Source organism: Rutilus rutilus, assembly GCF_951802725.1.
Source record: "Rutilus rutilus genome assembly, chromosome: 5".
In the NCBI taxonomy this organism is placed as follows: Eukaryota; Metazoa; Chordata; class Actinopteri; order Cypriniformes; family Leuciscidae; genus Rutilus; species Rutilus rutilus.
Genome location: NC_140213.1, coordinates 4,615,309 through 4,639,452, shown reverse-complemented (window position 1 = coordinate 4,639,452; position 24,144 = coordinate 4,615,309). Strand labels below are relative to the sequence as shown.

Below are 24,144 nucleotides of genomic sequence, written 5' to 3'. Positions count from 1 at the left end.
ACAAGAAGTGTGTGTCAGCCGATAAGCCATTCAATTAGCCTACTGCTCCAAAAAGAAGGACACCTGTGTGTGTGTGTGTGTTACTGTGAAAGATTAGCCTGACCTGCAACACACTCAAGCTGTGTCTCGTCCATGACCCTTTAAACCTATAGATAAACTCACATAGACCTGCTAACACACATACTGGTCTATTCCGTCAAGGCTCAGGGATTGGGCGGTTTAATGTGGGCTAATCTGATCTAAACTCAAGAGAGGTGTGAGACGGGTCTTTCGTGTGTACATATGGACAGAGAGAGAGAGAGAGAGAGAGAGAGAGAGGGGGCTTGGAAGAATAGTTCAGGAGTGCTAACACGGATGAACTAACACTTAAGGTAGTGTTAGTTCAGGGGTCAATCGAAGAACAACATGAAATGCTTACTTTAATCAGGTTTAATCTGTCATACTGTAAAACAATGAAAACAGAATGAAAAAGAAAAACAGAGAAACTGGAAGCTCATTTTATGCATTCGGCACATGCCGTTATCCAAAGTGTGTTCCCTAGGAATCGAACCCATGACCTTGGCGTTGCTCGTGTCAGTCGGCTGCCTACCTAACAGCATTTTAAAGCATCACAAGAACACTCCTACAAAATAAAAGACTCCAAAATAGAGGACGGAGTAGAGAGCAATGTCTATTAAAATAATATCAAACAAATCTATAAAAGTACCCTTACTAAATCCAACCTACATGCAATTTGAATTGTTTCTTGTCCTATTAATTAGATTATTGAGTCATTAACATAGCATCATACTAACTGTTGGAATCACATGTGCTTCAGAAAGAAAGAAAGAAAGAAAGAAAGAAAGAAAGAAAGAAAGAAAGAAAGAAAGAAAGAAAGAAAGAAAGAAAGAAAGAAAGATAGAAAGATAGATAGATAGATAGATAGATAGATAGATAGATAGATAGATAGATAGATTTATGGTCTGTTTTACATGGGATTGATTAATAATTAAAAGATTTACACTCTTGTACTAAATTATCGATCAGAAAACAGTCAGGAATTCCTGGGTTGGGAATTCCCTCAATCTACTACATAAATCATTACCTGTCTGAAAACACAGACACATACAGTAGAGCTGATTATTCAATGATTTCATCACACAGCCTTCTAAAGTCATATAGATTAAAACTGCTCAAAGTTTTACCCACAATTTAAATGAATGCATAATCTCTTTAATATAGGCGTAGATAAAGACGGCCCTCTCATGGTGGAGGCCATGATGAGATCACACAGTGTTTTCCTCAAACTTCCCAACATGTCAACCATGCACACATGCTTTCTCTGGGATGCAGAAAATGCACTGATGATCTGAAAACACAGGCAAACATGTACGTCGGAGTTTAGCGGTCTCCAGTGCGATATTTTGCTCAAATGAGTGTAATACAGCCAGTCTGTGTTTCTTCACGTGATGGCTTGTGCTGTTTACGAATAAATCTACCATCAAATATTCTCAGTGACGAACTGTACTAAATCAGCCTGGTCTCATTGTTAATACACAAGTATTAATACGTAACATTTACAGGTACAAAACGTAAAAAAAAATTATGCTGAAACGTACAATTTGGACGTATTAACAACAATCAAACGTAAACATTATTACGTATTTACCTAAAAAAAAAAAATAATCATAAAGATATTTGTATAATTGCCCTTTTACCATTTTATAGATACATTTTTAAATCCCTTAAACCTACCCCAAACAACAAAACAATTGTATAGATAGGGTGACCAGACGTCCCGAAAAATTCGGGACAGTCCCGAAATCGAAGCTGTTGTCCCGAATCCCGAATCCGGCCCTAATTGTCCCGAAAATTATACTAAAGCAAATTCTTGAGTAGTTATTGTCTGATAAAACATTAAAAACTGTCAGTGGAGGTTGAGTCGTCCTGCAGCCAGCCCCCGCCGGCTGCTCATTGGCTGCAGCATCTTTTTTTTTCTTCTTTTTTTGAAGTTCTACAAAGATACCGTAGGCGCGAATTTAAATGCATTGATAAGCGAGCGTGAGTTGCCGCAGCCGCGAGTACACTGAATGTGCAGGCAGCCAGTCATAAAGAAGTGATTGATTGGTCGCGGCACTGTGTGCAAAAAAATACTTCGGCCTAATGTCTGATGTTGGGTTACACAAAGCAAATCATCTACACAATTATTTAGTTTTCTTATTTAATGACCGACAGTTTCGTCATAATAATAATTTTGGCATAAGGCTTATTAGTGTTAGGCTATATAGCCTGAAATGTCTGATTTATGCACTGTTACAACAGTCTTTTTTTTTTTTTTTTGGTCACAATGAAATTTGAGTTCATGATTTTAATGTTGTTGTTTTTTTGTGGCAGACTAAAGATTAATGACAGACTGTTGATCTTTGAATAAAAATATGTTTGGTTCAGGTTTGAAAATTCATTTTATTATAGGCTATGTGCCTATGTCTAATATCATAGTAAGACTATCCCAAACCCCCCCCTATACTCTTAAATAGGGCACTATTTGAGGGGACAGCCATTTGTAGTGGTGTCCGAACGTTATCGAGTGCACTCATTCAATCCCACAATGCACCGCAATGACGAGTGTACAACCAGAGCCCGTCTACGGAGAGCCTGTCCACTCCCTATTAAGCCCTATTGTACCGAATTTTGGTTGTAGTACCACCAGAGTTCCACTGGGGGGCGCTCGCCATGAGTGCAAAATGAATGGGAGTCAATGGGGCTAGACGGCTAAATTTGTCTCTTTCACCCGATTGCCGTTGAGAAATCTCAGATTTGATTGTAGGTTTTGCAAGTTCAACATGGGTTTTAGGTCGAAAGTTGAATGAACGAGTACTTATGTCGTTTTGATTTCTTACAGGTTGAGTTGTTGTTGCCCATAACACGCTAGCATTCTGCTAATGACGTCAGCATTCTGACGTCATTGACATTTTGAAAGACTTTTTTAAAGCAAATAAGTGACTCTAAAAAATCGAACACCCAGCAATGTGTAATTTCTTTGCATCTCCTTTCGAATACAACATTCAAATTACTAGACAAAAAATTATATCCTGAGAAAAGTGGATTTTGAGGGGTATACCGCCATTGACCTCCATTCATTCTGCACTCGTCCTGTGAGCGCCCTCATATGGAATCAGAGTGGAACTGCAACCAGTTCAGAAGCCGGAAGTGTAGTGAGAGTGAAACTTCTCGCCATATTAGACATTCTCTGGTACAACCGATGTACACTCAGCGGCTAGAGAATACCCATAATGCACTGTGAGGGTCATGCCGAATGAATTCCTGCATCTCGCCAGAAGATGGCGCTGAAACTGAATCATCCATACATCCATTCAAAACGCTGGTCCAATGTGGCTACAGCATAATATCATACAGGTATAAATTCCTTTTTAATGTATTATTAAATAGTTTAATTAAGGTTTATACATGCTAGTTTCCACGACAGATAATAAACAGTTAATAAACAGCAAGCTATGGAAAAGCGGCAGGCCTTCCGGTGCACTGTGTCCGAATTCACTCACTCGTTTTCATTCACTCCCTCAGGTGAACTATATTAGTGGACTAATGTAGGGAATAGTGAATAAGGGGGCGATTTCGAACACAGCCATTGTGTTCTGTTCCTGTTTTGCCTTCCTGAGTTCCTGGTTAGTTTTCTTGGTTGTTAAAGGGTTAGTTCACCCAAAAATGAAAATTCTGTCAGTAATTACTCACCCTCATGTCGTTCCAACCCCGTAAGACCTTCGTTCATCTTCGGAACACAAATTAAGATATTTTTGATTAAATCTGAGAGCTGGATCACCCTCCATAGGCTTCTAAGGGAATGAAACTTGCTGGCCCAGAAAAGTTATTAAAGAGATCGTTAATGTAGTCCAAGTGACTCCAGTGGCTCAATCTTAAGTTTATCAAGCGACGAGAATACTTTTTGTGCGCAAAAACAAACAAAAATAACGACTTTATTCCACTATTCATTTCCTTCTCTCTGGGCCTCGAGTCTTTTCACGTAGTGTTTTAGCGCAGCGCGTCTGTGTTGTACGTCACACGCATCACACACATGACAAGCGTCGGCCAATAGTGTGCAACACAGACGCGCTACGCTTAAACACTACGTGAACTCACGTTATTCGTTAGGAAAATAAGTATTTGAACACCCTGCTATTTTGCAAGTTCTCCCACTTAGAAATCATGGAGGGGTCTGAAATTGTCATCGTAGGTGCATGTCCACTGTGAGAGACATAATCTAAAAAAAAAAATCCAGAAATCACAATATATGATTTTTTAACTATTTATTTGTATGATACAGCTGCAAATAAGTATTTGAACACCTGTCTATCAGCTAGAATTCTGACCCTCAAAGACCTGTTAGTCTGCCTTTAAAATGTCCACCTCCACTCCATTTATTATCCTAAATTAGATGCACCTGTTTGAGGTCGTTAGCTGCATAAAGACACCTGTCCACCCCATACAATCAGTAAGAATCCAACTACTAACACTGCCAAGACCAAAGAGCTGTCCAAAGACACTAGAGACAAAATTGTACACCTCCACAAAACTGGAAAGGGCTACGGGGAAATTGCCAAGCAGCTTGGTGAAAAAAGGTCCACTGTTGGAGCAATCATTAGAAAATGGAAGAAGATAAACATGACTGTCAATCTCCCTCGGACTGGGGCTCCATGCAAGATCTCACCTCGTGGGGTCTCAATGATCCTAAGAAAAGTGAGAAATCAGCCCAGAACTACACGGGAGGAGCTGGTCAATGACCTGAAAAGAGCTGGGACCACCGTTTCCAAGGTTACTGTTGGTAATACACTAAGACGTCATGGTTTGAAATCATGCATGGCACGGAAGGTTCCCCTGCTTAAACCAGCACATGTCAAGGCCCGTCTTAAGTTTTCCAATGACCATTTGGATGATCCAGAGGAGTCATGGGAGAAAGTCATGTGGTCAGATGAGACCAAAATAGAACTTTTTGGTCATAATTCCACTAAACGTGTTTGGAGGAAGAAGAATGATGAGTACCATCCCAAGAACACCATCCCTACTGTGAAGCATGGGGGTGGTAGCATCATGCTTTGGGGGTTATTTCTGCACATGGGACAGGGCGACTGCACTGTATTAAGGAGAGGATGACCGGGGCCATGTATTGCGAGATTTTGGGGAACAATCTCCTTCCCTCAGTTAGAGCATTGAAGATGGGTCGAGGCTGGGTCTTCCAACATGACAATGACCCGAAGCACACAGCCAGGATAACCAAGGAGTGGCTCTGTAAGAAGCATATCAAGGTTCTGGCGTGGCCTCGCCAGTCTCCAGACCTAAACCCAATAGAGAATCTTTGGAGGGAGCTCAAACTCCGTGTTTCTCAGCGACAGCCCAGAAACCTGACTGATCTAGAGAAGATCTGTGTGGAGGAGTGGGCCAAAATCCCTCCTGCAGTGTGTGCAAACCTGGTGAAAAACTACAGGAAACGTTTGTCCTCTGTAATTGCAAACAAAGGTGTTCTCAGGTGTTCAAATACTTATTTGCAGCTGTATCATACAAATAAATAGTTAAAAAATCATACATTGTGATTTCTGGATTTTTTTTTTTTAGATTATGTCTCTCACAGTGGACATGCACCTACGATGACAATTTCAGACCCCTCCATGATTTCCAAGTGGGAAAACTTGCAAAATAGCAGGGTGTTCAAATACTTATTTTCCTCACTGTATATGGGCTGCATCTTGACATTGATTGATTTGTAAACGGACGTGTGACTGACGTCAGCATGTTGTCAATTCGCAGGTAACTTTGACAAGAATGAATGAACAGACACATATCGTTGCCACTATACTGTTATTATTACGGCATTACTCCTTGCAGCACCAACTATATTCAAGGCTAGTTCAAAATCGCCAAATGAACGTCCTCGTCGTGCGAACATTTTACCGTCGCCGGCAGGACGCAGGACAGATATGTTTGTGTGTGTGTGTGTGTGCGTGAATCAGCTGGAAGAAACGCTGTGGGCAGGACTGATAGATCTGCACATAAATATTCTTCTTCAGTTGTTTATGCTACGCGGGAACCACCGGAACTTCCTGTAAATGGTCTGAAAGTCCGAACCATACAGAAAATGCTTTCACACTAGAAACGAACCAAACCTTTGTTCAGTTTGATCCGGACCGAGACTACCTCTTTTCGTCGGACCAAATTTCGTCTGTTTGGTCTGGACCGTGGTCTGGGGGAGGTTTCACACCTGTAATTTTGATTCGGATCAAACTAAAAAGTCCGAAGATATGGATTACACAGACTACTTTTGTGAATTTATGTTGCATTTTTGGCATATTTTATGGTTCTGTTGTCAGTCACAGCTTAAGACAATAATGAGAAAATGCCATCTGTGTTCCACAGCAAACTAAATAAATAATGGTTAAACGATTACAGAAATGTTATTCATTTAAATGTTTTAAAGTGTAGTCTTGTTTAACATTTTGTAATCCTTATTGTGTCATTGATATGACAATTGAATACAATAAAATCAATATATTAATCATCATCATCAACAGGGATTCATACACATTTGTACATCTGTAAAGTTGTTCATACATATATAAATTACGTTTTAGTGCTGTCGATATGCCAATATTGTGCATTTCATTGTCTCTAGAAACGTAAGTAAATGTACCTACGAATACTAATGAGATCACGTTGAATAAATCCATACTTGAATCTCGATTAGTTGTGACCCTGGACCACAAAACCAGTCACATGGGTAAATTTTTTGATATCAACTGAAAGCTGAATAAATAAGCTTCCCATTGATGTATAGTTTGTTAGGACAATATTTGGTCGAGATACAACTATTTGAAAATCTGGAATCTGAGGGTGCAAAAAAATCTAAACATTGAGAAAATCGCCTTTAAAGTTCTACAATTATGTTCGCGATTGTGCAGCATTCACTCACAAAAACAAATGTTTTATATATTTACGGTAGGAAATTTACAAAATATCTTCATGAAACATGATCTTTACTTAATAGCTTAATGATTTTAGGCATAAAAGAAAAATTAATAATTTTGACCCATACAATGTATAATGTTGGCTATTGCCACAAATACACCAGTGCGACATGTGACTGGTTTTGTGATCCAGGGTCACATTTTGTTTGAGATTGTGGTTGTGGAATGAATACACTTATGCAACATCTGCGCTATGATAAAAAGTATTTTTTGTTGTTTTATTAGAAAAATGTTAACATAATCTGGAATTATTGGAATTAATGTTAGGAATTTCACAGTTTCAGTGTTTTTTTGTGTGAACACTCTTAAGGGTTTACCAGTTTTCAAAATGTACATAATGTATTAATGTACATGATAAATAAACTAGATGAGGTGAAATAAACCATGCGTATGATTTGGCGTTCTCTTGACTTGTGCTTATGTTAAATTGCATTAATTCTGATGAAATGTAAAAGGAAATGGGAACACCAAATTTTAAGGTGACAATTACACATCTTACTTACTATAGCAATAAAGGTAAATGTTGCATAATTACAAGTAACTAACCCTAAACCAAACCCTATACAAGTACATGTACTTAATTAAAATTACACTGTAACAACGCCACCTTAAAATAAAGTGAAACCAAATACATTTATCAAATGAGAACAATTAAACAACAATATTTTAACCATAATTGTGCAGGCCTGAGTCAAATACTTGATCTCTTTAAACGATTATCGAACTATTATGCAGAATAAAAGAATCACAGGTGACACATACGGCTGCCAACAGGAAAGCGGATGGTATTTGTTTAAACAAACACTTGGACACACACTTGCATTCACACAAACAAGCAGAGTCAGACAAGACAAATCAATAACAGAGAAACAGATCACTGGAGGAGGTATGCAGACACAGCGGGTGTAAACAAGGGCGAGAGACTGAGTGAATACAGAACAGAAGAGAGAAATGCTTACTTTGGAAAGTCGCTTGTGAGACTAGCATGCATCGAGGAGAAAAACAGAAATCAGAAAACGGAACACAAATCAGAACAACCACAAACAGCGAGAAGAACATGATAGTCAAGTTTAGATCAAAGACATTTTATATGACATCAGCAAAAGCATTGAACTCTAGAAAAAAAAAATGAAAAAAAAAATGGCAGAGTGAGTGACAAAATCAAAGAAAACAGGAAGAACAAGCGACTGTAGCAGCTGAAATGAGACAGAATGATGATGTGAGTTACTCTGCATTTTACAAATCATTTCACATAATCATCTCTCCATTCATGCATCCATTCATTCCCACATGTGAATGTGATTTTTGAGATGTTTTGCATAGGAACATAGAAAGAGCTGCATAAACAAATCATCTGTTGTTTAGCCCAGTCTATTAGCGGTTCTTAAAAATATATTAACAAATATCTCCGGGTCATTCTCAGAAAAAGATGTCAGCTGACAGTTTTGTGTGCGTCTCCATCAAGGAGGTTTATAATGTAAATCTATCCATAAGCATTCAGGACAGAAAACAGAACAGTTTGAGAAAGATGCTTTGTGGAAACAGATGGTGAAGTTACACATATCTACCAGCAGGGGCCTAACTAAAGAATGCTTGTTTAACTTAGTCACATTATTTGATAAGATTTTACAATATTTAATTTACATGCCAAATATTTTTTTTATGTTTTTTTTTTTTTTTTTTTGTATTTTCTATATAACAATAATGTAATATATATATATATATATATATATATATATATATATATATAAAATCTAAAGAGATTAGTATTTGTATACAGCAAGGATGCATTAAATTAATCAAAAGTGACAGTAAAGACATTTATAAAGTTACAAAAAAATTGTATTATAAATAAATGCTGTTCTTTTTAATAATCAATGAGTCCTGAATTATTATTATTATTTTTATCATGGTTTGAACTGAGTTCAACATAAAAAGCAGTAAATTATCATATTAGAATGATTTCTGAAGGATCATGTGACACTGAATGTGACACATGTGAGTAATGATGCTGAAAATTCAGCTTTGATCACAGGAATACATTACATTTGAAAATATATTACAATAGAAAACAGCTATTTAAAAAAGTAATAATATTTCACAATATTACTGTTTTTAATGACCAAATGCATGCAGTCTTGGTGAGCAGAAGAGATTTCTTTCAAAAGAAATGACAAAACATAAATACCAACATTTTCCTGCCATTTTCTATAATAAATGGCACAGTTTCCTGAGAATGAGCCTTCGGATTGGGATTTGAGGTCCTGTATTTGTGTGCGTGGGTGATACTCGGTTTGGTCTTGATTGAACATGTTTTCATTATTACTTCACACTTTCCTGACTTCATATGTTCACAGAACACAGGAGGAGTGCTTTCCTGTCCGAGATAGACTCGTTTAAACTAAAGTCACCTTTGAACATAACAATTGCAATGTGAAAATAAATATGTAAAAGAATTAACAGCAATTCAGTATACCTGCATAGCACACTTTGTTGTAAAATGATGAAAAAAGTATGGGTTGGGTAATAGAAGACTGTAAGGCCGTGTGTCCACCAAAGCGTTTTTAGCCAGCTGAAAACACTAGTCTCTGCTGTAAACGCCTAGCTGTGGGCGCTTCAGAGCGTTTTGCCAGTGTTGCGTTTTTTTCAGTTGAGACACTTTGCTTTATGATACGGAATATCCGCGAAAGTGTTACTAGTATCTCATTTCACACATATTTTTTGTTTCTGTGTTGATTCTGTATTAAAATGTCGATACAATGTAACATATTTTCTCTGGCTCTTGTTTTAAATGATTTTGTTCTGCTATTATGCTAGTTGTTGTCGTCTGTTGACGTTGTACAAGCAGAATGTGGCGGTTGGTCGGTGTGGTATTAGTCCCGCCCCTCCTCCACTGTGATTGGGCGGTTGGGTTGACAGTGATGAGCGCTGCGTTTTACCCAAAGTTGAACATTCTTCAACTCTCTGCGACCTGTAAAAAAGACGTTCAGCGCCTCGTTACGCTCATGGCGCCTTAAAAACGTGGCGCTCCCATTGAAAACAATTGAAAAAACACACCAGCCACGAGAAAAAACGCTTTGGTGGACACACGGCCTAAAAGCAGCGGTGCTCTAACAATGGCCAAAAGATGCTTAGTAATAGAAAATCTGCCAAATCAGAGTCTATGCGTCTGACACATGCTATGATTGGACAGCAAGAGGTAATGTAGCGGGTACGACCCCGCATCTCAGACAAGGCCGTTCAACATCTTCATAAGCGCCTCAGATTCACAATACAGCAGGTTTCCACCCGAGGTGATGTTGTAGAGTGAGAAGGTCTTACCTTGGAGTTCTTGGTCCCGCTGCGCGTGGACTGTCCCGAGAAGGTGCGCGTGACCAGTTGCTCAGGGGTGGACGGGGACCTGGAGGTGTCGGACTGCTCAGAGCCTTTCTCCACCATGTTATCCGTCTCGACGTTCTGCAGAGTGGGAGAGCGACAGCGCTTCCGCAGAACCGGAGAGCAAGCAGGAGAACTCCGGTTAGAGTTACTGGCAGTGCTGGAGAGAACGAGACACACAGAACACCACAATGGACACTTTTCACAGACTGTCATGACACATTTACACAGGTATTAACAATGTAAATCTAGCTAGCAAGTTTTTTTTTATAATACTGTACTTTATGTGGCATTTCCTTGGCATTAAATTACAGAAAACTACTTCAAGTCGGCATGAAATGGAAGTTGCGATAGACTTTTCTTCCCTATTGTGAAGAGTGAAATGGCTTCTCGAACAAGAAAAAATGCAGGGCGGGACTACATTTCCTAGGGGATTGATTGGATGGTTGTGGATTGTCCCGCCAGAGAAGAGATGTGTCAGGGTTCTGTCACTTCAGTGTGGCTTACAGAGCCCTGACACTCAGACTGTCTCGTCATTATGAGCATGTGTGTTTACGAGTTCGCTCGGGCCGTACACTCTCCTGTTTTCTGTGGGGTTTTTTTGTGTGTGAGTGTGTGTGTGTGTGGAGAATGGTGTTCAGATCCCGTCACTTCGGTCTAGTTTGGTTTCGGTTCTGTGTCGGGATTCAGGCATTCATGCTCCGTGTGTTTGAGCGAATGAGCATCGTTCTGGTCTCGTTGTGTGAGCGTGTGTTTTCAAGTTCACTCGGGCCGCGTGGGTTGTTGTGTTCTGTGTAACACGCGGTTTGTGTATTTCTTCGGTCACGTGCTTTTTCATGTTGTCATGTTTGTTTCTATGCGCTCTCCTGTCTATAGTCTTAACCCCGCTCTTCTTGTTACCTGATTATAGCTTCATTTGTCCTACTTGTCCTCCCTCGTTCCCTGCTTAGTTTGCTCTCCCTTTTTATTCCCTCAGTGTTTGCAGTCCTGGGCCGGATGGTTGTCGTATGTGCGTATCATGTTTACCTGCTCCCTGTTGTTTCCTGCCTTGTCCTGCCTAGTCCAGCCAGTCATGCTTTCCCCCATGCGGTAGTTTTTGTTTGATTTGTTTTATTTTTTTTGATTAATAAAAAGCCCATATCTGCATTCTTGAGTCCTCGCCTCATCCCTTCACCCATCCCTGACAAGATGTCGCTGCAAGAGGGAGGAGAAGTTATTTTGATTAAAGATTACGAGGCACATGAATAAAAATAAATAATGATGTGCACGGATAAATCATTTATAATAAATGCAATATTCCATAAAAAATAAGAAGTGTTCATTTTATGAACATACGGCTGGGGAATGACGGCATATTAATTTTTTTTTTTTTCTTTTCCTATTTTGGAAAGTCATGGAAACACTATCATGGATTTTTTTCTTTTGTTATTCGAGCAAATGGCAACACAATGATATCTGTTGTAGTTTCCGTTCAAGTTTCCAAGTTTACCCAACTATGATGAATCACCTATGAGAACACTGGAAATGAGAAAAGGAGCAAATATCAAGAACTTAAAACTTAGAAAGATTATGTTGTCACTTGATTTCTTGGAAAGACAACCTCCAAACGCCATCAAAACTCCCAATGAAAACCACATAAACATTTTAGGCTTATCCTAGCATGTCACATGCCAAACATGCACTCTTTGGCTTGCTTGTGAAAAAGAAGCAGGATTATTGTAATTATTATGAGGTCATTTCTCTCCAAATAAAGATTATGTCCAGTGCACGGTCACAGTACAACATGACATTGACACCTTTACTGATCAGCAGGTTCAGTGTGGTTAGGGGTAGGGGTAGGGTTGAATGTAGGGGAGGGCTTTAGGCATAGGGACAAGTCCCAGTACGGCAGCATCCATTTATAAATAAATGGACCAAAAAAACAATAAATATAACCATACACACTGAATATGTGATTGCTGCATACTGTTTTATAATTTACTACAATATACTGATGTGCATATAGGACACCACTATTGCACAAAGTATAAATAGCATCTAAGTACTGTTTACACTTTGTGCAAAAAAAATACTGCTTATTTTAGTAGCATTGATATACTGTTATGGTTTTGTTAATATTTTGAATTAGATTTTATTTTTCTATTTTCATTTTAGTTAAAATGTTCGTAATTTTGTAATTGTTACTATTTATTTTTTAAATAAAAGTTGGGAGCATTTACATTTTTAAATGTTTTTAAAAGAAGTGTCTTCTGCTCACCAATGCTGCATTTATTTAACTAAAAATACAGTAAAAATAGTAATACTTTGAAATATTACTACAATTTAAAATAAATGTTTTCCATTTTAATAAATGTAAACATGTAATTTATTCCTGTGACACAAAGCTGAATTTTTAGCATCATTACTCCAGTCTTCAGTTCAGTTTTAATTTATTTACATTTTTTATTTTTCGTTAGTTTATCTATTTTGTACTTCAATTTAAATTAAATGTTGCCTTGCCAACTAGCTGAAATGAAATAAGTTTAAGTTTTATATATTTTAGTTTATTTCATTTAATGTTTATTTTATTTCAAGCAATGGAAATGTTTTTATGTTTTAGCTTTAGTTAACAATAATAACCCTAATTCAATTACAAATGTATAGAGAAAAATACAATAATTACATATCTTATATAAAACAGATAGATTTTGATCAAAATAAAATAAATTAATAATATTAAATAAATAAATAATGAATAAAATATTATACTATTAATACATGTATTATCATATACATTAACACATTATTTTAATACAGTATATTATATTATGTTATATAATATTATAAAATATTATACATTGTATTTGACCAAAACAACTCAAATGACAGACCAACTGAGCCTACTTTAAACACCACTAAACTTAAAATCCCCACACAAATGCCACTGACCAACATAAGTCTACCTATAAACACCACAGACGTAAAAAAGTCACTATAGATGCACACTTATCAAATGAACACAAACACAACTCCACATGCACACACACTAGTTCAAACCCTTATGTAAATACATCACAAAACTTGCTTGTCTCTGTGGATGCTCGACTCTCTCCAGCTTCGAACGGGAGCAACCTGGTCACATTATAGGGTCTTATGCAACATCTGACGTCACTACTAGCCAATCACAACTGTAAAACGAGGTCACTACGCTATTCTACAGTTTCAGCGAGGCCATGAGAGAGTGTGCGGAGTGTGTGTGTGTGGACTGATCACAGTGATCAGGTCAGGTGCTCTCCTAAAGACGCATGCTAATCCTAGCTTCAGTCTAGCAATCTAGTGTAACACAGCTAATCACTGCTTTCAATGATTTCTCACGCCAGGAACCACATAGAGAGGAATAATTCATCTCCAGACTTTTTTAAATTAATATATGAGCACAAAGGTTTCTTTTTACTTTCCTTGTCAAATTATTACATTTGCCAGGCTTAAAGGGTTGAAAATTATGTCATTATTTGCTCACCCTCATGTCGTTCCAAACCCTCAAGATATTTTATTCATTTTTAGAACACAAATGAAGATCTTTTAATGCGAGACACTATAGGTGAATACGGCAAAAACATTTAAATAATAGATATCACCATGAAACTTCCTCAGTTGATTACTTACACAAGTATATATATATAAAATTAAAAAAAACATATTACAAGTTTTTGAAAATTGTATGTTTAATTATGCAAATTAGGCATTATCTCATCAAATATGCACGATTTTGCATATATTTTCGGTAGATAGATCTGAACATATGATAAAGCCAGGTGCAAAATAAATGTTTTCATTTTGTTTACACACAAAGATGAAAAAATATATGGATATATGCTTTCATTACAAATATACTGTCCATAGCCTTTTAAAAAATCGATTTTCGCCATATTTTTTTGATTAAAATGTCACATCAATCAGGCCATGAATGATTTATTAACAAATCCCTCTGAAAATATCCTCAGAATACTGCTAAGTGTCTAACTGGAAAGTTTGATGTACATAGTTGGCACATAGGCTGAGATGTTTGTACTGGAGAATGACAAAAAACTCATTTTGAGAAAACGGCATTTAAAGATATAAATAGCTCTAAATGATATTTCGTCATCAGCTTTAAATCCCCCTTTGGACATTCACGATTGGTTACTGATAGAAAGGAAATGCCCATATTTGGGTTACATAGCGTTGTGCAGGAGACTCAGAGCTTTACAACGATACTTCTTGGAAAATTCGGGAGAAACTTACTGCCGCTAGTAAACAAAATGTAATAAAATAAACTTCTTAATGTATATTTTCAACATCTTCTTTATAGCAGCTTGAAAGAACACATATTGAAGGAGTAAACTAGCCCAAAATCTCAAACCTGACCACTGTATGAAAAATCAATGTTTGCCGTGTCTCGCCTTAATACAATCTGGGAGCTTTTTGCCCCTCCATTAACATCTACACAACTTCCACTTTAACACTTCAAAAATAAATTGTAAAACTAATCCATATGAATTGAGCGATTTAAGTCCAAATTTTCTGAAGAGACTCGATCGCTTTATGATGCACAGATTTCATTTAGGCTTTTATTCACATATAAACATCGATCAGTGAACATAAACAGAAGCTCAACCGTACTTGCTTTACACGTGAGAACAAACTCAAACTTTCTTGCGGAAACTCAAACGTGCTGCGTAACACGAGAATGAACCTCAATGGTATATAGTATAACAATATCTCAACTAACACGACACTGACAGCTAGTTACATCTATAACCAACAACTTAACTCTATAAGAAAACTTTCTGCATTTTTACAATAAAAAAAATAAATAATAATACTGGTTCAAACTTCACACCTCCTCCTTTTCTTTCTTGCATCTATTCACCGATCAGATCATTTCACAGTGGTTCGTTCTATCCCACATTAAAAGCTAAATGTGTGAAGGAGGATGAATTTGTGTTTGTGTGAGACGCAGTCAAGCGGAGAGGGCAGACCCTCCTAAATAATGGGAATGACGCGCACACACACACACACACACACTCACAGCACCAGCTCTTTTCCTTCACTGTAGCCTGCCACAAGTGAATATGTTTCCATGGAAACAGTCAGCGCAGGACTGGCCAAGTTTGGAAGTGGTTGCACTCCACAGGGAAGGAGCGAGGGATGAGGAGAAAGAGAGAGATGGCGGAATGTTAGATAACAAACGCAGGCGTGCAGCGTGGAAATGTGCTTTGATGATGTTATCAAAGATGTCAGGTCCGTGTCCGCTGGAAACATCCAAAAACAATCAGATTCACAGGTGCACAACAGTGCAAAATGTGGTTTACGTGTTTGTGCGAGCATGACACGACACTTCTGCTGTGTTAATGTTGCTATGGCAACAGGGGCGTTCTGCAATATTCAGAGTACGGTGCTAAATTTTACAGCTCACATTATCGTCTTTCCTCATGCAACTTAACACACTCTCCAACAAAAACATTTCAATTAATTAGTTTATTCATTCATTTACAAATGTTTGGAATGCTAATATCATGGTAATGGTAATATCTTATTAAATGGTAAGTATCTTTTTACTTTGAAGCTGTAGTAGAACAGTTTTGTACAACTAAATCAGGCTACTTTTGACCATTGCCATGCTTTTTCCAGTCTTTCTTGATTACTGGATAAGACTGTACTTACAAAATATTTTTTTTTGCACTTTATAACTAGGCTATATATTTCAATCATGACAACTCTTGGAATATAATTAAATGGCATTTTCTTGATAAGAATGGATTGTACATGGGCTTTGTCTCGGTGGTCTAGGTCTGCTACGCTGCTGAGAGTAGATGCTACTGCCGAAACATGCACATGAATACAGTGAATGCAAGGAAAGTAGGGAGAACCTCCTTAGCAGATCTAGGCAGGGGGTGCTGGGGAAGGTGGAGGGCTAGGGAACATTCCCATAGTGTCCAGCACTGAGTTGAGCTGGTTTAGGGTGGGAATGAACAGGTTATATTGATAGAACAAAAAGATTGACTGGCCAAAGCAGCCGAATTTATGGGAACCAATCAGCAGATCAGAAGAGTTTCATGACTAGGGTTGAGTGTCGTTTAGAATTTTAGTGATTCCGATTTTAATTCTGATTATACTGTGTATCTATCTATCTATCTATCTATCTATCTATCTATCTATCTATACACACACACACACACACACACACACACACACACACACACACACACACACACACACACACACACACACACACACACACACACACACACACACACACATTCTTGTTTGTAAATATATATATATATATTGCTGGAAATTATGACTGTTTTTGTAAGGTACCATATACAAGTTAACAAAAATAAAGAAAAATAAAAATAAATCCCACACAAACCTTCTACGGACAAAACAGGCACTCCTGAAAACGAATAATCCCACTTTCACTTTACTGCCAAAGGACCCCAAAACATCCACAGCCCCTCTCTGAACCGCAACGGGTCTAAACAAGAATGGCCCTGTCCAGTTTGCCATGGGAAGGACTCTGGGCTGTTCCGGAAGGCTCTGTTTTCTCTGCAGTACTGGCTGAGCGTGAATAATGACCAACTGCCAGGACACACACACACACACACACACACAGGAAACAGGCTACACTTCACACAAGCATTAGCAAATTGTTTTTTTTGTAAAGTCTAACAAAAGTTAAAAACAATACATAAAAATATATATTTTTATGTCAATAGGGTACACAAATGATTCTATATTTTTTTCATGTAAATGCATCTTGTTTTAAGGATGTTTACTTATTTTAACTGGAAAACAAGTCAAAATGTGAGTGATTGTGAGAGAGCGTGTGTGCTCTTACCCTCAAAAACACAAGCTCAGGTTTAACCAAGAGAAAGATCAGACCTCTGTCACTCCACCTGTCTGTCTGTCTGTCTGTCTGTCTGCCTGTTTATTCCTCAACACTGAACTGTAAACAACACCTGATGAACACAACTAAAGTTATAGACCAAACAACTATTGTTTGGTTCACCATAACCAACTAAAACCCCAGATAGATACAGTAGATAATGGTTTATTAAATGTAAACCATCATTTTCATGTGAAATGCACTGAGCTGTAGGTAAACAGATGTGTGTGTGTGTGTGTGTTCACCCTCCACAGACAGACACACACACAGCGTGGGTGTGACAGAGACCATGTGCCGCACCCAATTCCTGCTGCCGAATCAAAACACACAGTCACACACTCCTCCTCACATTAGAACGACACACCAGACAGAGAGAGAGAGAGAGAGAGAGAGAGAGAGAGAGAGAGAGAGACAGGCGGACAAGTGTCGGAAAGAAACCAATCTGCATTAAGAGGCTTAGACGAGAGCAGCGGTATGAAGCCGTTAGGTGATTATAATCCTCAAACAAACACAACACAACCAATGCATAACCTCATAACCTGAACACAACAACACAAACGTCTGCAAAATTCACACACGTCTGTCAGGACTAACCTGGCTGCCATGTATCACAGCTCCTTTGCGCTCTGCACCACTTGGAGCGAAGGAGAGATTGAGGGATGGAGACACAGAAGATGAGGAGGACATTCCCAAACGGATGAAGGATGAGTGAACGGCACTACCGCTCTTCCCGCAATAGTGTCTCTCCCTCTCTCTTCATGCCTGCAGCAGCTCTCTCTCTCACGTCTAAAAGATCAGCCTACGTCTCGCACACCGTTTGGAGGCAGTGTTGGAGATCAACAAGAGAGAGAGAGAGAGACTAGAGGAAGGGTAGGTGAGAAAATGATAGAGACAAAACCTAGTGTGCATGAGAGAGAGAGAGAGAGAGAGAGAGAGAGAGAGAGAGAGAGAGAGAGAGAGAGAGAGAGAGATGCATTCTGGTGGCTTGGCGCTGCAAGCCGTTGGCTTGTTAATTATTCAGTCTTGATGAAAGAAACAGATCTGACATCATTCGCTTTCAGTTTACTTTTACAGACCTCACACACACACACACACACACAAACATAAAACCACTAATTCACAAGCAGGCTTAAAAACACACTGTGAATATTTAGAATCTCTCTTGCACTTTTGTTTCATATGAAATTAGAATGTCTAAAAGACAAGAAAAAAAAAATACCTACGTTTGTACTATTATCAACAAATACGTTGACAAATTTAGGATGAATTAATTTATTACTCTTTTAATAAAGATGAGTATACATTTTCAAACTAATTTTTCAAGGTAAAACGTATTAAAGGTATCAAGGGTTTTACCACTTGACACATGGAACTGACTTATCCTGACTGGGGATATTCTGGGGATATCTAATTTGATTTTATCAATAAATTCCACTAGAAACAAACCTTGTTGTATTATTTTAATTTAATACTGTGAAGCTGCTTTGATACAATCTGTATTGTGAAAAGCGCTATACAAATATACTTGACTTGACTTGACTTAACATTACTTCATTACCTGACTTAACATTTCTTTCTTTTTTTGCAATGTTGATGTCACATGACATCAAAATGGCTTCATGCATGTTGGCTGCACTAGACTGGCTTTTTTTTGTCATATACCAATACTTTAAAATTAAAATACTACTTATTCCTTTTAAGAAAAGCATATGAAAAATGGGTAACGATAACAATAATAAAAATTTCACAAACTAGAACAGGCAAAATAATATAGAAAATAAATTATAATCACCATCTGCTAATCCCTTTCTAAACATCAGCGGTTAGATCTGGGCCATATATGTTGATGCTTGCTCTGGCATATTATGGTCCAGATCAGTGTACGATGAGAGCTGAACCTAAATGAACAGACCTGCCAGAACCAGGGAAGGGATTCTCATGCTACACAACATCAACAGTGCTCGATTATTCCTGAAACTGAATGCCTCATGTAACAGTATATGAAATAATTTGCACAGACATACTAAAGGCAGTTTTTTTCCCCATTAATTTACTTAATTCAAACTGCATTTGGCCTCTTTTCCAAGCTGCTACACTGCAAGTACACAACACTCGAGCACAGCAGAAAAACAGAGTAAATATGCTACACTGAAAAGGTGCGTTTGTGGATTCTCTTACAGTAAGAGTGTGTTGAATCTGAAGCATGGAGACCACTGTTCTGTCGCCAGCTACCTTTGTTCTGTTTACAGCGTTGTCATGGCAAACCGGACTTGGCAGGACCCAGCTGGGTCGGAAGTTCCCGGTGACGGCTGTTATCATGGAAGAGCCGTATCCATGGTGACAGCGGCAGCCGGTCACATACAGGAGGAATGCTGGACTTAAGCTTGATGAGGTGTGACACAAACACCAACAACCTCTAACACAAATGCAAGCAACCCACACATGGTTGCAGGGCCCCACACAAACACTCTGCTGGTCTCAGACTGACATAAATGAAGCCTCCCACAGGGGGCGCTCTTCTGAAACATCACACTCCCTGGAGAAAAGCCTCATATGAAACATGAAGGGATTTAGATACAGAATTAAGATGTGATCACAAAAAAAAGAAAAAAAAGAATAAATATTCAGCTTATTAGAATGATTTCTGAAGGATCATGTGACACTGAAGACTGGAGTAATGATGCTGAAAATTCAGCTTTGATCACAGGAATAAATTACAATTTAAAATATAGTAAAATAGGAAACTTCACAATATTACTGTTTTACTGTATTTTGATCAAATATGCAGTCTTGTGGAGAGAGACTTCTTAAAAAAAAAAAATATATATATATATATATATATAAAAAAATATATATATATATATTTTTTTTTTTATTTATATATATTTTTTTTTAAGAAGTCTCTGAAAATGATAACGTAAGAAAAAAAATCCTCAACCATTTAAATAAGTGATAGAATCATTTCAGTGGGAGCAATAGCCAAGTTGCTGGAAAGATCAAACCATGGAGGTCAACCCACATCATTTTAATTAGGCTAACTGCCCTAATATAGTATAATTACCTGTCTAACATCTCATAAAACGAGAGAGAATCAGTGCGGTTCTGAGAAGTCAATGTGTGTGTCCATATGTCCAAACAGGGACATGAGCGGGACGTTTCAGAAGCCTTGTGCTACTGCCTTTTATGAGCAAGGTCACTTCCATGGGATACAATGGATACATCAGCAATGCCAAGAAAAGTGTCCTCCAATGGCAACATCATGCAATCTCATTGGCTGGAGCAACGGAGGAGTGATCTAACTCAGCACTGATGATGTCACACAATGCAATTCAATTCAATCAAATAGCGGCCAAATTAACGGCACAGAGGAAACCAAATCTATCTTTGTGACAACTTGGAGCCATTTTAGCTCATTGGAGCTGGCCAACTGGGTTCAGTTACTGGTACAACAGGAAACAAGTTCTGGTGGAAAACAGCCTCTGTTCATTACACTAGAGTGCTGTACAGAACATATCTATCTATAGCACTGACTGAAAAGCATCTCTACCTTGTAAAAAAAAAAAAAGAAGTGTGCCTAATTGTATTGAATGTGCACTTGTAGTGTACTTCAAATCTTAAGATAATTATCACATGTTCTGTTTAGTTCTGTTCTTAGTCATTGTCCTTACCGGAGTCTAGTTTGTATCAATGGTTTTAAATTAGTCCTCACCTGTTCCCAATCAGATAATCTTCTCCCTCTGTGTATTTATACCATTGCTGAGTCCCAATTCGCATACTATCCGTCCTAAATAGTATGCAAAACTAGAATTAGTACGTCCCAAATCGTAGTATGTTGAAATGAGTATTCCAAAGATACCCGGATGGTCTACTATTTCCGGTTAGAATTCGAAGTGCAGATCAATGCACACTCTAACGGCTAATATTGCCCACAACCCATTGCGTGCGGGAGGGAGGAGCTTTGTGGTGATGGTGGTGATGTAAACATGGCAGCCGGTGTGGTGAACAATCGAGTCCGATTGAAGAGATGAGTCCGAGCTGCGTCAATAGCAGAGGAGAAAGACCGCGAAATTTAAAAATACGCCTGTATTTTTTTACACACCAGATGCAGAAACGGAGATGCGCCCTCAGTTTTTAAGTGTAAGAATTCAAATGTTTAACCCTAATTAAAGTTATATTTTATTGTCTCGTAATATTAATGGGTTTATGTTGTGCCAAAAAAGTACTGTGTTTATCTTGTAGGGTAAATAAAAAGGCTCTAGTACAGTGTCATGCAAGTGTCTTTTTTTATGTATTTCTTTTGATTTCTTAGATTTATACCTTACTATAAACTCTTATGAAAATAAACACATTTTACTACACTAACCATAGTTTAACCACACTGACTTATTTGTAGTAATACTGTGGCTGTACAAATGTTAACTTTATCAGTCCAACCAAAGAAACATGGTTACTACACTTTTACTATAGTAAAAGCATGGTTCATTTTCATCAGGGTATTTTTGAGTATTATACTGCAACATAAAGTATAAAATTAAGTATAAAATACGTTAAACAATAGTTATACTATAAACTTTAAATATTTTAACTCAGAAAATAAGTCGTTTTCGTTACACACATTGCACATGAACGTCAGAACCAGCCGCCTCACAAACGACCTGCGTTTGGTTGATCTACGACGACGCCCTGCTTCACTCCTCAATTTGGTAAAACACATTGTAAATGTATTGTGGAAAAAAAGATGGGAATAGTAAATACAATTATATTGGACATATAAGAATGAATGAAATGTAAAATGTTTTGTTAACAGTCGCGGTGTGCATAACTAGGCAACCACGTTCTCGTTCACGTTGCATGACGTCATCGAAGTATGTCCCAGAACGTGTATACTCTTTTGCTACACACTCAAAAGTATGTATTTTTTCCTCACAAAAAAAGTACATACTTTTAGGTCGTAGTATAAGTAGGCGAATTGGGACTCAGCCCATCAGTTCTGTTTGATCGGTGTCCTGTGTCGTCTTTTTATGTTTATGTAACTCCCTATGATCTCAAGTGATTTTCTGTGTTGGATTAATGTAATAAAGACTGTTTTCTTTGAGTTCCTCGTCTAGGTGCTCTTACTGTTGCAGTCATCGGTGACAGAACACAGAACCTAATCTGAAGATATTTTAAAGAGTTTTTCCCCTTTTTTTTGCCCGCCATCCAATTACCCTGCTTTGAGCAGGGGGACCATGTAGGACCATACCCAGGACTTTATCGATCTGGCTTGCCTGACTCACTATCTGGACCGCTCACTCTGTGTCTTTTTCTAAATCAGCCTTAGCGAGCGGGCCAAGGGACGCCTTCCAGTGGACGGTCCAAGGGAAGATTTATTCTACAGCATTATTTGGAGTGGGTGATGGTGAACAATGGATTCTACATCACCAGCCCCACTCCGGATCCAGAGCACAGCCAGCCATCACCCCACTGCAAGGAGCTAGAGCCCATCGCAGACGGAGAGCTCAAGCGGGCCACGATGTACAGACCAGAGACTGAAAGGAGGACCGAGCCAACCAACTGCCCCGGAGCCTGAGCCTTGTGAAACGTCTGACCAGGTGCATGAGCCGGCTACATCATCTGTCCCTGTGGAGCTGCTTGTGGAGTCTGAGGGCATGGAGGGAACCCACCCCCACTGTGTATGTGTTGTGCCTGGTCACTGGGAACTTTTTTGATTTGGAAGAGGATCATTTTCTTTTCTCTCCTTCCTGCTGGTCCCGTCCAAGCGTGCCGCACAAGCCCTGAAAAGTGAAGCCAAATTGTCTCAATCGCCCCCCGGTGGCTGGTCCCAGTATAGGTCATAAACCCTGCCTCCCCATGAAGTCTCATGAATGCGATGGAAACTAAACAATCAAATTACACTTCAAATGAATTTTTTCCAAAGATATTTTCTGTCATTTTAGGTAGTTTTTTTTTACGCTGATGCAAATTTAAGTGTTCGTTTTTTAAAATAAGTTTGGTCTTAGTTAGTTATTTGATGCTATTAAAATGTGAATATGACATCATAATTGACAGCTGTGATTGACAGCTTCTCTAAACGAAACAGTCACTGAGGCACCAACAGACTTTTTGAGGGATTTTCGGATGGAGATTGGAGATTTCTACATGTCCATAACTGTTTATTTCACACTGACATAGAGTTGTTCTGCAGTCAACTGTACTTTCTGTGAGAGTGAGCGCGGCTTTACTTCCTGCTCACTACTGCGCAAACTCGGGTCCCAAATCTGCGCAAGATGTCAGCGCCATATTAGGACTTTGGTGGCTTCTGTTTTCACCAATGGAAGAGAGTGAAGGGGCGTCGTCCATCTTTTTTTTACAGTCTATGGTCCTGTCCAGTACAAACTCTCCTTTCCCCCGTTAGTCCCGTCCAGCACAAAATCTCCTGTGTCCCCACTGGTCCTGTCCAGCACAAAGTCTCCTGTGTCACCTGAGCTCCAACCCAGCTTCCCTCTCCTGCCTCCTCTTCCAAACTGAGCCAGTCCATCAGCCCAGCATCCACTAGTTTACTTCAGACCCTCGACTCCTACTCTGACACCATTCGCCTAATTTGTCTCGAGTCCTCAGTTCTCCAGTGTCGCCCAGGCAAGTGGATCCTCCGGCTCTGCCTCCAGCCGCTGATCCAGTCACTCCACCTTGGTCTGCAACCTGTCAGCTCTGCCTTGGCTCCTTTCTCACTCGGCTCCACCAGATACCATCATCCTTACGGCTCCACCAGGCTCCCTCGTCCCTCTGGCTCTGCTTGGCTCCTCCCTCACTCGGCTCCACCAGATACCATCATCCTTACGGGTTCACCAGGCCCCCTCGTCCCTCTGG

General features: G+C 38.8%; 1 protein-coding gene across 5 annotated transcripts in view; it reads right to left on the bottom strand.

The window, feature by feature from the left end:
* The window catches only part of gramd1bb (GRAM domain containing 1Bb), a 165,169-nt gene that overhangs the window by 26,074 nt on the left and 114,951 nt on the right, over nucleotides 1–24,144 (bottom strand). For 4 of the 5 annotated variants that reach the window (XM_084409068.1, XM_084409069.1, XM_084409066.1 and 1 more), the window contains one exon: nucleotides 10,335–10,548. In XM_084409068.1, the coding sequence (XP_084265194.1) occupies nucleotides 10,335–10,548 (214 nt within the window). Of the gene's footprint in view, nucleotides 1–418; nucleotides 443–7,972; nucleotides 7,994–10,334; nucleotides 10,549–24,144 lie in introns of all 5 variants that reach the window. The other variant, XM_084409070.1, reaches the window with a different exon arrangement.